This window comes from Malania oleifera, chromosome 1 (assembly GCF_029873635.1).
Source record: "Malania oleifera isolate guangnan ecotype guangnan chromosome 1, ASM2987363v1, whole genome shotgun sequence".
Classification (NCBI taxonomy): domain Eukaryota; kingdom Viridiplantae; phylum Streptophyta; class Magnoliopsida; order Santalales; family Ximeniaceae; genus Malania; species Malania oleifera.
The window spans coordinates 87,675,467-87,692,364 of NC_080417.1; the positions used below are offsets into that span (position 1 = coordinate 87,675,467).

General features: G+C 37.9%; 1 protein-coding gene across 2 annotated transcripts in view; it reads right to left on the reverse strand.

Annotated features, from left to right (window-relative positions):
• Nucleotides 1–708: 708 nt before the first annotated feature.
• LOC131161209 (WPP domain-interacting tail-anchored protein 1) overlaps nucleotides 709–16,898 on the reverse strand; it is a 28,358-nt gene continuing 12,168 nt past the window's right edge. For both annotated transcript variants that reach the window (XM_058116900.1, XM_058116899.1), the window contains exons 2-5: nucleotides 8,383–8,972; nucleotides 6,804–8,020; nucleotides 5,286–5,477; nucleotides 709–1,719 (exon numbers count right to left, since the gene is read on the reverse strand). In XM_058116900.1, coding sequence (XP_057972883.1) covers nucleotides 1,531–1,719; nucleotides 5,286–5,477; nucleotides 6,804–8,020; nucleotides 8,383–8,938 — 2,154 coding nt within the window. In that variant the 5' untranslated portion in view covers nucleotides 8,939–8,972 and the 3' untranslated portion in view covers nucleotides 709–1,530. The remainder of the gene's footprint in view (nucleotides 1,720–5,285; nucleotides 5,478–6,803; nucleotides 8,021–8,382; nucleotides 8,973–16,898) is intronic.

Below are 16,898 nucleotides of genomic sequence, written 5' to 3' on the forward strand. Positions count from 1 at the left end.
GTTTAGAGACCCGCATGTCATCAAGTACCCTCTCGATCGTAATTCGAGTCATGGCAATTGGATTGGCAAACTACTTAAGTCTAGAGTAACATTTTGATTGAAAATTACAAATCCACATGGTAATTTAGGTTTAATTTGATGAGAAACCTAAATATCGACAAATCCATTTTTTACAGAGATAGTTAACGATGGTATTCTCTAATACTTATTGACACTGATGCTTTACAATGATCATTGACATTACATACTCAATACACTAAAAAAAGGTGTTTTTTTCCCAAAAACAATTGAGTTTCAAACGAAATTCAAAACTGGCTGTCAAGTTTCTTAAACTGAGTTACACCCAAAAAATGAGTTAAATACATTGGAAATATTTGATTAAATAATATTATTTTGACAAGGAAAAGAAAAAGAAACTTTGTGGATGAGTTCAAAGACAGGTTCTCAAAAGAATCCGAGCTATTAACGGTCACAAAGCCCGCCAAGGCATCATTAACAAAAAAAGCCAGAAAAGAACTGGGTTTTTTGGAGTGTCCGGATTGCAGGTTGCATTTAGATGGGTGGCTTAGATTTGTTCAAGAAGATGCAAGAAGCGGGAGCTGGGGCAGCGAGTCAATCTACCTGTGCTCTCAGTTTCTCTGCCACTGAACTGAGGCGACTGTCATCCTCGTCTTCGGAAAATGCAAATGCAAGACCACAATGTATAAATTTTGCCAAAATATGTGCGATAATAAAATATAAGATGCATAAATAGCATGGTTGAGAACTTGCGCGATGTTCAGTCTGCCTGGAATATAAGCATGCAACGACACTAGGAAGATCCAAACGGAGGGCAGATGACACAAGTCCCCTCTCCATCTCCACAAATTTCCCTCAAAACACCATGCCCTCAGAACCAGTTGCAAATGCCATAGAAATACAAGCAAAAAGAAACAACAACAAAATAAGAATCTACGTCGTGGTGGAATGAGCCAAAGGTTTTCATTGCTCAGCATTGCTAGAGGCCAACAAAACTGAGTGCTTTTCTCCCACTACAGTAACTTCACCCCTTCAAACATTAAGTACTACAACACTTGATCAGAGTATTTCAGCATGAAAAGTACGCAGAGCCAACATTAAGGAACTTTCCCCTTACCATTAGGTCTGGAAACACCAGAAACCTGCTGTCAAAATATATTTCTGTCAGCATTAGGATGACGAGAAGAATTATCTAAATGAAACTTTCACTTTTTGATCTAACAGCAATTGCACCCCTAAGCTGCAACTGGTACAAGACAGACCAACAATCTCCAGTAAAGCTGCCTGCCGTCTCTGTAAATAGGTATTCTGCGTACCCAATTGTCTTCTAAACATGCAAGAGGCCGTCTCCTTCTGCAGAATGTAATGCGTGTAAACTAAGACTTCTTAAAAAGCTTGCAGATCATCAGCAAGTGGGGCATACAAGAGCCACATTAGGCTCTCCAAAATGGACAGTTGATGAGAATTTCCCCTTGGTCAGGTGAGACTGATAAAAACTTTTCACCAAAAGCATCAAAATGGGCTGTTTGCTTGTTGAAACAAATAAAATGCCACAGAAATCAGTAAGATGAGAACTGCCATAGAAACATGCTTGAAGTCAAGCAGCCCTGCATGTATCGTTCTAACAGTACTGAGCTTGAATGTGGAATCTGCAGACCTGACCTGAGTCTCAACCACAGATGCATTTTGCACCTGGTCTGTCTGAATTCACAGAAAATGAGGAAATATTTTAGCATAATAATGTTTTAACTCCTGAAAATTTTCCAAGCACACTGATTAATTAGTGGAGAAAAGAAAAAATATAAATGAAATTAAAAAAAAGGCTTTTATGTTGCAATTTGTTCCTGGAATGGAACAGTGGGAACAGAATAGCTATTGCATAAACATCTCCACAATAAAAAAACAAAACAAAACAGTATCATTCCAATGTTATTCCAACACACAATAGCATGGGAATAGATACTCATGATGATATTTAGGAACAGTCATTCCTCATCTATTCTGTATTGAGTGGAATAACACCAACTTTTGCATGGTCATTTCCCTTAAAAATAACACCACATTTTTTTTCTGTAAACTATTATCTCCCTCTACAACGGCTATTCCATTTCCACCCAATTAAATTCCATGAACCAAACGTAACCTAAGTGTTGTAGTAGAGATTTTTGGTCCTCTAAAATAACTTGGTAATTGAATTTTGCAGCAGCAGCACTCAAAAAGTCCAAAACACCACACCCCTGCGCTAACAATAATTAGGAAAAAAAAAAAGTTCAAAAAAAAGAACATCTCAACAGTTTAATTTGTGAGAAGGAAAATCATAAAAAAAATATTGACGTGGGAAAGATAATACGGGGAAAAGAAAATAAAAGAAGAAATATATCCTAGTACTTACAATTTCATACTCTTACCTTTGTCCGGGAATGGAGGAGTTGACTAAAAAAAGTTCTTTTTCTTTTTTATAAACAAAGAATTGTGTTATAAGAGAGAAGAATGTACAACAGAAAATGAAAAAGAGAAAAGAAAAGAAAAAGGAAAAGTCAGGGAGAATAAGAATCCTCCCATCACATCAACATAAACTAGTCACAAAGATCACAGCATAAACCAAAAACCAACTCATGCAAGATAAACCACTCTACTCCATAGCAAATTGCTGGCAGTAGCCACACCTTTGAATATTTTAGCATTCCTCTCCAACCAAACACACCATATAATAGCCAAAGCAGTGCGCTCCCACAAAGCTTTCCTATCTTTTCATTTGCCAAAACTCCATAATGGTACAAAATGCCTTCAACATGGAGGGACAACCCAATTTTCACCAAATATATCAAATAATTTATTCCAAAAAGCCAACATGGAAGGACAATGAAGAAACAAATGTGCGCAAGTCTATCCAACCCTCAAAAAAAAGGCACAAATGTCAAGTGACAGGGCCTTATTAGGTCCTCTCTTCTGAAGCAAATGATTGGTGTTGATTCTTTCAAGTATCATAATCCACATAAAAGTTTTGTTTTTTAGGGAACTTTATTCAAATCAAACAATACAATGAAATAGGATCCACAGTAGAGTCACGAGTCAAGTAGGAGAAAAGATTTACAAGAGAATTCCCTAGACGGATCCAAGCTCCAAACCTTTTATCAGTCCCCAAATGAACATAAAAAGAATCGAGCAACTTGGTTAAGTGAGCCGACACATTAATCTCTCACACATTAAGATTTAAACAAAGTGGAAGTTCCAAGAATGCCAATCTTCTTGCAAAAGAAGAAAAGCAGAAATAGGGGTATCATGAAGATTAGATACAAACTTCCAAGGAATCCAATAAGTAATGTTAATTCCCACTTTAGCATCAAACCACTATTTTGTAGTATTCCAAACCACTACAAATTACCTTATGCCAAAGAGAATTAGTTACTAAAGGAAAGCACCATAACCATTCCCCACCAAAGAAATGCTTTTGGACGCCAAATTACCAAGACCCAAGCCTCCCTCCCTTTTAGGCCTATACACAGTCTCCCAACCTACAAGTTGACCTCACAAGCCTCCAAGCCAATCTCACAAGGATTCTAAAGATAAAACAAAGGGATGAAAGACAGACAAACATGGGTAAGGGTAATAAGACCTTAAAGTGAAAAATGCTCCTTTCCACCCATCCAGTCTCCCGACCACTCTCCCAAAAACAAGGTCCGAGAAAGCATTAGCATTGCTATTGCCACCTACAGGGAAACCTAAATAAGTAATACACCAAGTGAAAATGGCACAGCCAGCTATCCTAACAAAAGGATTCACATTAATACCAAGACTCACCTGACCACTCTTATAGAATTTAATTTTCAGCCTGGACACTATCAAACACCTGCAACAGTCAGCAAATTAAAGAAGCAGCCCATGTTATCTGATAGGGAGAGAATAGTATCATCTGCAAACTGAAGATGCGACATAATGCAATCCTCATAGCCTACCTTAATCCTCTCCATCAACCCTCTATCTAAACCCCTCTCAATCATCCTACTCAAGAAATAAATCACAACAGTAAAGAGTAAGGGAGAATGAGGATCTCCTTGTCTTAGACCCCTAGAAGCACAAAACCAAATCTTAGCCTCACCTTGGCTAAGACAGAAAGTACCACAGAAAATAAACACCCTCTAATCCATTTCCTCCACCTCAGGCCAAAGCCATTTCTAGCCATAACCTTGCCAAAGAAACTCCAGCTCACCCTATCATAAGCTTTCTCAAAATCCAATTTCAACTCTAGACCCCTCTTATTCCTTTGAACAGCATCTTCAACCATCTCATTTGCTATCAAGACAGCTCCTAGGATCTATCGCTGATAAAAGCACTCTGGCTAAGAAAGAAAGCATCCTCCATAACCATAGCCAATTTCTTAGATAACACCTTACTTAAAATCTTATAAAACTAATTACCAAGTTAATTGGTCTAAGCCCTTGACCTTAGCCACACAAAAGTTTTTAGGCATCAGGGTGATAAAAGTAGAACTCATACTCCTCTCTACCACTTTAATGTCAAAGACTTCCAGAAAAACTTTGAGAAAGTCTTCCTTCATGGTCTCCCAACAGTCCTAAAAGAATGCCATGACAAAGCCATCTGACCCAGCAGCCCATCAATCCATCATTGACAATGAGTGAAACTTTTTTTTTATTGGTATAAATACAATTCACTAAAGGGCACCAAGGAGGTACCTCCCAAGTACAAAAACAGTGCCAAAAAATCACCCTTTTATAAAGGGTGTTACAAAGAGTCGAGAGCAATATGAGAAAAGAATGCTCAGAGGACTTAAACCCTTGAGATTGTAATGTTGAGTGGTATCAAGACCTAAATAGAGAATGCTTAGAGGACTTTAAACCCCTTGAAATTGTAGTTTTATGTCTTGTCACCAAGTCTTCCATAAATATTAAATCCTAAAACTTGAGATGGTTCCATTCATTTCCCATCCATGTGCATGTGCACTCCACCCCCCTCCTCCCCTCCCTCTTAAAATCCTCAGTAAGCTAGCTATTGCTCAGGAATCAAGATTTTTAGAAGCCTATTAATTCAGAAGCCACTAGCAAAGAAAGGCAATTTCCACCATTCTGAATGTTCACTTTTTGTCCATGCTCTCATAAGAAGCAATATTATCCAAAGAAAATTATTGTTTTACAGTTGGACTTTCAATCATTAACTGCAAGTCAACATACTGAATACAGAATATGAAATAGAATACCTATCTACCATTGGAAGCTGAGAATTCACAGAATACCAAATAAAGAACCAACCTCAACATTGGTAGCCAAGAATTCTTTTACTTCTTTGCTTTCTTTTGGATAATTAGTGGTAAAATCATGCTCAGGATACAAAAACTCTCCACCATTTCCTCCACGACCCTGACTTTTTACCATGGAAGGATCCCTGTTCACTTCTTGTAACTTCTCTACCAAAGCATCATTCTCCTTCACTAAGGAAGACATCTGTATGTAAAATAAAAAATCAAAATCAAAAATAATAAATAAAAATTCCAGTCAGAAGAGTCAAAGATAAATATTCATGGTTAGAAAAAATTATATTTTCAATTAAAAGGCGATCATATTTAGATCTTGACTAACAACAACCCAATGTTTTCCAGAATTTCTCTTGGAAGAAAATGAAACTTATCAAAATAAAAATATTTTGGAGGATATTATTTTGACCTAAAGGGGTCAGACATTGAAGCATAATTGGCATTGTAGAGTTCTCAATTAAAAAAAGGCTAGGTAACATTGAATTTGGAAAACTTTTATGGATGCTAAACAACCGTTTTAAAAAAACATGACTTAAGAAGCTGAAATGCAATTAGCAAGGAGGAAATAGCAGGCCCCTTAACATCCACCAATACAACGGATGAGTATTTAGTAAAATCTCAGAATTTTTCATTGGGTTGCTACTGGACATGGCTATACATACCAAGCTCTATAACCAACTTAAAAAATTTGAACATCTTATGTTACCCACTATAAAGTTCCCAATATGCCCTAATCAATTTTCTCTTGCCATTCGATTTAGAAAGTGAAAAAAAAATTTTATAAAAATTTCAACAGCTTCATGAATTAAAGAAAATTTAATTCTTGACAACTAGCTCTAAATATATTGCAGAAAATAATGATGGAATCTGCTGAAACCCCATTGTTAAAGCTTCAACACCCATAAAAATAGGTCTCACACTTTCCTCTAAACTTGAAGAATCAAAGAAACAGCTTTATGACAAGAAGCCAAAAAGGATGAATATAGTGAAACCCAGGTTGTAGGGATTTAATTTGGGTTAAGGTTTGACATCATTGATCTACGTTTGAGTATACCAAGTGCCCACTTGAAGCAGCATTGGAGTAAAGTGGTTTTATAGCATGAAATTATTTCTAAGCTAGCAAATGACATTTTAGTTGGGAAATGATCTTAACCCCAAAATTAGCTTTGAAGAAAGCTTCAATAACTAATTTTTATTCCAAAGTGATTTTTCGCCGAAAATCAAGTTCCAATTCCAAGAACATGATTTTTATAAACTAAGTTGTTGAAGCTAACACATGAATAATGTTGCATTGTGAAATTACTTTTAATGAAAGCCACCATCTCAAACAAGTTTATCAGTTCAAATGCATTCTAATCTTTGCTCTTTTCCTTCCACATTCCCCAACTATAAAATATAGAAAAACATAAACATAGTATGCATGAGACAAAAAGAAACAGAAAAGGATTTATTTTTCGTTTATAACCTTCCAACTTGAGCTGGAAATTTATATAGAATAACAGTAATTCACCATGACCTGCTTATGAAGACGCTCTCTTTCAACTGCCAGCTGCATGACTAAATCTGTTATTACTTTGGTTCGAAGATTGATGCACTTTGCAGTTGCCACTTTTGTTTTCTCTGCTTGATGCAGAGATATCTGCAAAGATTCCATTCTACTCCTCAGAAAGCTCAGTTCCTCATTTAGGTCTGCATTAGATTCAGACAAGATAATACACTTCTCTTCAGTACTCTCAGCCCGAGTTTCAGCTTTTGAAACCTTTGACTTCAGATCCTCAATTAAAATTTCCATATCCTCAATTGTAGAATACAACATGCTTTGCTTCTCCTCACTTGCTTCAGCAGACGCCACTGCCTGCTGCAGCTGAATATCAGATACCCTCAACTGCCTCTCAAGTAAATCCACCTTCTCAGAGGCACCACCGCTTTCTTTAAGAAGACCCAGCTCCCTATTAAGTTGTATATTAGTCTCTGTTAACAATTCACACCTGGCTTCTGCACTCTTAGCCCTACTTTCGGCTTCAGAAAACTTTTTTTTCAGATCCCCAACAACCTTTTTCAATTCTCTAAGATCAGAATATAAAACATTATGCTGCTCCGAGCATCCATCTAAAGAAGCCTTTCGACCCAGAAACTGAAACTCGGATTCTTTCTGTTGCTTCTCAGGTGAACTTACCTTCTCTTTCAAAGTGAGAGCCTCAGAATCTGAAAGCAATTTGTCTTCAGCTTCCCTCAAACTTGCTTTAAGACTGTTTGTCTGTTCTGAGAGCAAGTCATGAAGCTCTTGACTACTGCTTTCTAGATTCTGCAAAGCACTTTCTTTGACTTTCAATTGTTCCGTGCAATCTTGAAGCCGCATTTTGAACTCCCCTTCTCGCTGAGCAGAACCATTCAAATTAAATTGAAATATCTGGAGTTGACCAATTAGGTCTTTTGAAATTCCCATCAGGACCTCAGCAGTATTATCAGCCTCAAACACCCTTTCCCAAACAACTACGGCTTCCTCTTCCATGCAAAATACTTCTTGCTCTGAAGACTGTAGCCTTAGTTTCAGTTCTTCTTCAATTAGTCTCGATTCTGTTAACTTCTTTTCAAGGTCCAACTCTCTCGCCAAAGATTTCTCCAGCATCTTCAAAAAACGTCTTTGTTGTTCTGCAGTTTGAATTTTTATCCTCGCATAGACATTTGAGGACTGTCCATTTTGTGAAACTTCCACATCCTTGTCATTATTCCCTGTTCATATCCAGGCATTTGAGGATTGAATTTTTAAAAAATCACATAATTTTCTCCTATTCAATAGAAATCTTTATACTTGCATCCAGAGGCAAAATAATTATAAGAGCAATATTTTCATATTTTCATATTTTCAATCATTTTTTTCTAGGGCCCACAGAAAAAGCAGCAAAATTGGACCAGCTGGACCCCATAAACTAACTTCATGTTGATTCCCCCTACTCTGACCATAAACATTTTAGTATCACATGCTTGGTCCACTTCATACAACTGCTTAGCTCCCTATATTAAAAATAGTGAAGTACTATAATTTTCTGACCAAAAAAATAATTTAAATTACAATAACAAGTTCAGTAGCTCACAGTTTTCTTCTCTGCCATAGCCTAAGGTCTTCTGGAACTCATCTGATTGCAATCTCATTTCTGAGACCTGCTCTTGTGACTGCTTCAATGATTCTTCAGAATCATGTAATTTTTCCTCCATTTCAGCGAAAGAGTCTCCCAGGAGTTGACATGAAGATATTGTGTTGCGGGCATTGACAATTTCTGTCTGGATATCAGCCATGAAGTACTCCAGTTCTCTCACCTCTGAATCTAAAATTCCAGATAAAAGATCAAGCTCAAATGCCTTCTCAGTGGAATCAAACAATCCATGTTCTTGCTCAGATGCTAAGGCTTCAATATCACTTTCTCTTGCTGCCACATGCATCATAAGTAGATTCAAATTAACCAATTTCTCCGAAGAACATGCGACATCTAATTCAACTTTTAATACAGCCTCCCCAGCACTTCCTAGTTCTTGTATCGCCTCCCCATCAGATGAGATCCCTTCAAGTAATTCAGCATTCTTCATCTCTGGGTTCTCAGGACTGACATCGTCAAAAGAAATAGTTTTATCTTGAACAGAATCACCATCCATTCCAGCCGTCCACTGATTCTGCTGGTCCCAATTCCTGACAATAATGGAGATATCATTGTTTTATTTAACCACTTAATCAATAACCCAAAAAAAAAAAAAATGAAATGCAAGTAACCAAAAAACGGTAGGGAAGAAAAATAAGCAGCAAACAGAAATTGTAAAATATAATATAATAAAAATTAGCTAAGTTTTAGTAATTCAAGTCTAGATTAAAATATAAGACATGTTTCTCTTCCACTTACCATTGTGATATAAAAATAAACATGATTTCCATTGGGAAAGTGAGCAATTATAACACATAAACCACTAGAATGGCAGCAGACACAAGAAGGAACGAATGTGGGAGTGAATTACTCAAGGAATAATCAAATACCAAGAGATTTTATTTACACAACAATATATTACAGCTTATACAGATATGAACAAAAGTAGATATTTCTGCCACATTCTGCCTCCAAAGCTGTTGGAAGAGAAGAGACATGGACCCAAAGCCACAACTCAAAGGGAAAATGGTTTTTCATGTTATTTAGTATCTGTCTCCAAAAATATCTAAGCCAAAACCTTTCTGCAATTAGTGGTCAATCAGTGAGTTTCAACTTTCAATATTGGCCCTGGGCTGATGCACAGTGTCATGGATGGCAGATTTCCAAGGCCACAAGGAATCATCTTGGCCTTAGTTTGTTTAAAATGTGACAGAGTCGTCATGCTCGTGCAGCAACAAGACCACACCAAGTCTTGTCCAGCTATACTCATCCTTGTCCATGAAAATACTCCAATGTCCAATTCAGTTGTCAAGTCTCCCGGCATGACAACCAAGTCCCAACTGAGATTGTGTGGAACCAAGACTCGAACAGTAAGGGTGTGAAACTCACATTCCACCAGCACTAAGGGTAAATATCATCCCCAGAGCACAATCCTCATGTAGGAGCACCTACCACTTACCAACCACTAACTGAAGCAAAGGGGAGTAACACCATACACTACTCGAGTCCGGCATGTGAAGGATCAACACCCTCGATAGTCCAAATGGGTATGAAAGAACACCACCCAGGAGTATACCTAGCGGCCAACACAAACATAAGTCTCAAGAGCCTGCCCCTGAGCTCTCCTCAGGGTGCTCATTTAGTATCCAACTCAAATGTACCCAAGAGGATACTAAAGGAGGTAAGTTGCTCACCCGTTTTCCCCAAAATTAATATCTTCAATGCCATTCTTGTTCACATACAAATGATCAACCACGGATCTAATGATTATACATCACAATGTCACAGTGCCATTCAAAATACATCATGTGACATCTCCATAAAAAAATATATGTTATTCAAAATTTCGTTTATAACCCTTCCATCCAAGGTTGTCCAACAAGCCATTTGACATATGTCACAGTTGCAAGAACGTAGGACTGTCATGCATAGCAGTTTCTTGAGCCATTGGAAAGCAATCAAAGGAGGAAACTAAGGAAAATGCAAATTAATTGCGAAGAAACTTCAAACAACAGTTTTTGTGAGTTACTTCTGATTTTAGGAATGTTTTTTTTTTTTTACTTTTCCTAATTTCAATAGATTTCCAATTACCTTGTTAGATGGCTCATTGATTTTTTTTTTTTTTTGGTTTTTTTGGGGAGGGGGGGGGGGGGGGGAGGAAGAGGGGGGAGTTATATCATAGTAAGAGCAGGCAAGTCATAATTTTTTGGCAATTTTTAAAGTTTCTTAGTACTCGAGTTTAATATTACATTTTTTATGTTCCTTCAAAAAAATAGCAAGCTTACAGTTAGTTTTTTTTTTTCGTGAGATAAGAGAGAACTTTCATTAATAACCAGGTCGAAGTACAAGAAGTCTGAGGACAAGTTGTCTAAATAGAACAATGAGCAATGATCAATGACCAAAAAGATTACTTAAGAGCTGCCCTCCAATCCCTTTAAAGATAGAACAGTGATAATCCCCAAAAGAAACCAAGGGGATGGACCTAAAAGAAGCCAAGAAAACACTCTATCCCATAATTAATGTGTTGAATATGCGTCCCTAAAAGTTCTTGCATTCCTCTCAAGCCAAAGAGTCAATGATCACAAAATCTGCCCCATTTCATAAAGTGTGTCCCTTTCTACTTGAACCAAACACCTATCGCACACTAGCAATAGGTCTATCGCACACTAGCAATAGGTCTATCGCATTCCAAGACACCACCCATGCTTCTTTGAGATACAAAAAGAGAGCATTCCAAAGGTATGATGCCACATTACAATTAAGAAACAAGCGAGCGTTCGTTTCACTGGACTCGCCACACATCAAACACATGTTGGGGCAAAAAGACATGTAGGACCTTCATATTTGTACAATACTAACTTGACATGCATATTAACTCTATCCAACAACATAGTCAGATGACAATCCGAATTTTCAAGGGAATTTTGGCCTTCAAATGATTAAGCTCCAAGTGAAAGGGTTTATACATACACATATATATACATGTACATGTATATGTATGTGAATATGTATGTATTTAAAAATTTTAGACACTCCTCAATTGCTTCAAAAATAATAATGACATCATATTATAATATAATTTCTCTATTCATGAAAAATCATAAATATAAAAGGAAGGGAAACCACAATGCTGGTTTTAAAAGAAAATTCACAATCAATATGTCAAACATCTACAATGGAAGAAGTAATATAATTCGAATTTTCATTAAATGAAAAGGAAGATGAAAAAAGCATATGCAATTATATTGGCTATAAAAAATGCTAAAATGAGAATATTTGATATAGAAATATAATATTATATATTTATACTGCCATGTTGTGTCCTATACATTGTAAGATTTGTAGTGTCTCCATGTCCATATGTGTTGCACTCACAATCTATCCTTTTGTTGATATCCTCACTCTTTATGTAAACTTTTGAAGAAGTTTCAGGACTAAAGTTTATTCTTTCTTAGTGTGGTTTAACAGGCATCAATTTAAATTAGAGTCTTTCACACGAGTTTGCAGAGTTGGCAGGGTATGCTATTTATAGCTAGCCCTTTCTTCTGTACGTCTACCTTTAGGTGGTAATCCAAGATCTGTGTCCCTTTGGAGTCTAGAAAAGGTAGCTATGAGATTGGATGCTTGGAGAGGGGCATTTTTCCACTTAGGGAGGAGGGATTTGATTGAAGCATCCTTGTCTTCTATTCCTCTTTACTTCTTGTCTCCATCCACGTCCCCATTAGTGTTGGTCTTGAGTTAGAAAAGTTGATGAGATTTTTTATGGTCACCCCTGGTGAGGGTAAAAGGAACTATTTGTTGGGTGTTACAAGGTTTGGAAGCTGAAGTGTGAAGGCATAGAGATTGGTAATTGCCTTGGTCAATAAATGGTTATGGATCTATAGTGTTTTCCTTGGAAGCCTAGATCCCTATGGAATAAGGTATTTCACAGCAAGTTTGGAATCCATCAAAATAGGTGGAATGCCAAAATTAGATTTAAAATCTCATTCAAGTCCCCAGAAATTCTTTCTTACATTTCATAATTTTTTTCCCTGGGTTAGTTCCATCTTGGCAATACAGAGAGTACAGTTTTGGAAGGACGTGTGGACTGGGACAAACCTTTTTGCATTGCATACCCTAGTCTTCACCATCTTTTGAATTCTCGCAACACTTTAATTTCTAATTTTTGGTTCTTAAGAAGGCCACTGTTTCTTGGAATTTTGTACTTCATGAGGTACTTGAGAAAGAGGGGAACAGGAAGCTAGCCCAAGTCTTGGAGGTAATTAATTCTTTTTTCCTTCGTCTCAGTATGATCATGGAGTTCGGACTTTGGATGGGTCAGGGGAGTTCTCTTGCAAGTCTTTTCTTGATTATCATACTCATGGTTCTAATTCTCATTTCCCTTAAGATGCTTTGATCAATTTGAGACTCCATCTCTATTTGTTTCCTATTTTTGACAGAATCAATACTAATGATTGGCTTTTAGGTTAAAAGACCTCTGAAACCATAGTTTCCAGATGTTTGTATTCTTTGTTTCCAATGCAGTGAAACAATGTGCATTTATTTTTGCATTGCCCTTTTCTCTTGGGGTGTCTGATGCAGGCCTTTGGTGTGTATGGGGAGAATCAGGTGTGACTTTCCTCTCTAGAAAGCTTTTCTCTTCAAAGATTCAAGGGATTGGAGGTTGAAAGGGCGTGAAAATGGTTTGGCATTGAGCTAGTTGTGCTTTTGTGTTATGTATTTGGTTGGAATGTAACTACAGAATTTCTAAGGGCAGGGTGATTCAGATGTGATCTAGACTAACCTCACTCCACCGGAAATTTGCATTCCACTTCCCTCTGCCTCGCGATCATGTCTGCAATAGCATTCAACCCCAAAATCAACATCCTTCACCAAAGACCCCTGCTTCAGAACCATACATCATTGAACTTTGCCCTCTATCACAAGTCAACCATAATTTCACTCCTCAACCTAAACCTTCTTCAAAGCCAAACTCTTGCAACTACTCGTTTTCCAAGAGAGAGGAAGAGCTTGGTGCATCACAGAAAGAACATGGCAATGCCATTTCTTTGTCTCCCATCCAAAGGAGGAATGACAATGGCTGGAAACAGAATCGTGATTGTTCCTTCTCTCAAAAACCTCGAACCTTTGGGTGAGGACGTTTAGGGCACCCAACCACATCATTATGCTTTGATTGAGATCTAATACCTTTGGACAGTTCATTTCAATGGAGAACATACGACAAAAAAGAGCTTGCAATGGGTTTGTATACCAGATGGCGAGGAGGCATCAGCTTGGAGGAAGATCTAGGAAACTTTCAAAGGAATGGCAAGAGGAAGTATTTGAATAAGGAACCATCAAGAGCTGCAGTTGCCTTGACAGCTGCTCATCAAACATGAGCAGAGATCTTAAGTCCAAGAATCAGTTAGTGTTCTCAAGGCAATGGAGAACCTCCGGCAGGAATGGACAGGAAAGGGAAAGAAAAAAAAAGCCGCCCAGTGCACAAAGCTCCCACGTATGCAGGGTCCAGGGAAGGGGCGGACCACAATAGGGCTACAGTACATGGCCTTACCTTGCATTTTTGCAAGAAGCTGTTTCCACTCCTCGAACCCATGACCTCCAGGTCACACGACGACAACCTTACAACAACACCTAAGCTCCCATTCCTAGGCAAGAAAGGAAGAATCCCAAAAAATATAAGCAAGAAATAGACTTTTGCAGGGGTATTCCTAATGAGAGAAAGGCTTCTAGATTCAAAATAATAATAATAATAATTCAAACTCAACTTTGAATTCAACTTCCAGCTATTCAACTTCAAACTCTATTGGGACCTAGCTAAGTTAATTCTGGCTAGCTTCAGGCCTAAAGCCCTGTGCATTTCAAAACATGGGCTCAGCTGCAGGCAGACGAAAGAAGCCCAGAATGAAGGTCAAAAGAGTTACAAACAGGTGCTTCTGATGGGGCTGCCCAAGCTGAATCTCTGAGGGGCTACCTCTAGAGCTCACAAAAAAGTTGGGGCATGTTCTGGAAAGAACAACATGAGGAGAAGAAGTAACTCGCAGAATGGAACAGCAGAACCACTAGAAGAGATATTGCAGTCCCAGATGAGGTCTGTAACCAAGAAAATTCAAGACTACATACCTCAAATATGCAACTTGCAGACCAGCCGCACACTGATAATACCCTTGTGCACAATTATGTCCCAATTTTGGCAACAATGGAGCCAGGAAGCAACCATTCAGAGGCTCCACAGGTGAATAATGCCTCTTCTGCTGTTTATTTCCCTATTTTTCTGGCATCTCATTGACACATTGAGTCACCTTTTTGCCATAGGGAGTCTATGAAGAGGAGTTACAAAACTATGGACTTCTTAGATGATGAGAGGGATAATCGGGCAACTCAATATCTCCTTGACAAGCTGGATCTCACTCTGGTGAACTTTAGAAGTCAGAGAACTAGATTGAGGAAAGGAGACTCTACGAGATAGGAAAAGGGCTAAGAAATTGAGGGAGGAGTTGGGTAGACTAGCATCATCGATTAAATACCATAAGGGAGACAAATCTTCAAGGGTCCCCAGTAGTGTAAAATGAAACTTCTTTCTCAGAATGTTAGGGCAAGGACCTAAGAAATAGAAGAGTAGTCAAGAAGTTAGCAACTAAGGTCAACCATAACATTTTGTTCCTCGAGAGACTAAGTTGAAACAATGGAATAAAGAGATGTCTGGGGAGACTTAAAAAAAAACATATTCTCAAAAATTACTAGGTTGGATAGGCTAGGGAAGCATGGTTTGTTAGATGAGAAGGCTTAGGCAAGAACATCCACTATATTGAGTTATTGGTGCCCTTACTAAGGGAGGATATAAGTTGGCGCCAAAAAGACAATGGAAAGTGGGTCAAGGAGGGGGATTGCAACTCCAAAATTTTGCACAGGGTGGCATGTGGAAGGGTGAAAAGCTATGTCAAGGAGTTGCAGTTAGACACGAGGCATGTGGTGAGGGACCAATCTCATATTGGGGCAAATATTATCAACTTTTACAAACAATTGTTTATTGAGGAGCCCCTGAATAGATTAATGGTGGAGGGTCTCGATTGGAGCCCCACTAAGGCAAGTTCAGCTAAGTGGCTTTAGAGACATTTTGAGGTCAATAAAACCAGTCCCAATGATTTCATAATAGCTTTCTGAGAACTGGGAGGTCTTGCAAGCAGACTTCATGAGGTTTCTCGAGGAGTTTTGTCATAGTGGGTCGGTGGATAATAGTGTGACTTCTGCATTTCTTACCGAATCCCTAAAGAATGAGAGATCATTAAGAGTGAGGAACTTCAAACCTCTTGAGTCATGTGACTAGTCTTTAAAAAATTCTCTCCAAGGTCTTAGCTAACAGATTTCTAGTGCTTTTGGGGGCATACAGTTACCATGACACAATCTGCACTTACTCAAGAAAGACAAATTTTAGACATTGTGCTTGTGATTAACGAGAAGGTTGAGGATGTGAGGAGGGGGCTTTTATTTAAACTTGGTACACAAAACATATATATTACCTACAATTATAATGTGAGAATCTGATGTTTTATAAATATGGAAATGCTAAGATGATTTGAATAAAATGGAATTTCTTGCAAATCAAGTTGTAAACTTTGTTCAGATTTTGGTTTTATTTTAAACCTATATTGGTTTAGGGGGAAAAAATTTACGATATGGAACCTTGTCAAATATGAAAATAAAAATTTTAATTCACTAGACCCCTAAAGGAATTTATTTTCAAAGGGCCTCGTGCCTGGTTAGGTACAGCAATTTCAAGTGTTGACGGTTATTTTAGTCATTTAGTATCATTAGTGTGTCTATGTTTATAAGTGAGGGTAAGTAAGGGTAGTGTGGTCATTGGAATCATGGTATGTACTTGACAGAAATTATAGAGGGAGAGACCAATCATTGAGATTGAGTCTTCCATTTTACCCAATTATTCAGCATGGTATCAAAGCATGATTCTAAGACCCAAACCCTAATTGTCACAACCATCATCAAAACCAAAGCCTAAAACCCTAAGTCCACTGCATGTCTATCATCATAGAAGAATTTCAAGCAACATCATAGCCCTAAAAAAGAGCCCGCAACTGCCGGAAGTTAGAGCAGTCGCCGAAAATTTCCTAGGCGACACTACTAGTTTAGGAACACAAAACCACTCTCTTACAAAACCACACTCTTTCTTCTGTTTTGTACATACCTACATCCCCTATAATCCCATGTCCGTTAGAAAAATTACAAAATCAATAAATTGCTTGGTAACCTTTTTTCCTATTCTTATTTAGAATCTAAAGACGAGGAAGACGATTGGCATAGGATACGAGGCTAGTGAGCTTTACTACTTTGAGTCACTCTCTTCTCCTATTGCCTGTATTGTTGCCACCAAACCACATCAAATCCATTGTCGCCTTGGTCATCCATCATTGGACAAGTTAAAAAAGCTAGTTCCTACTTTGAGTTTCATGTCTAACCTTGAA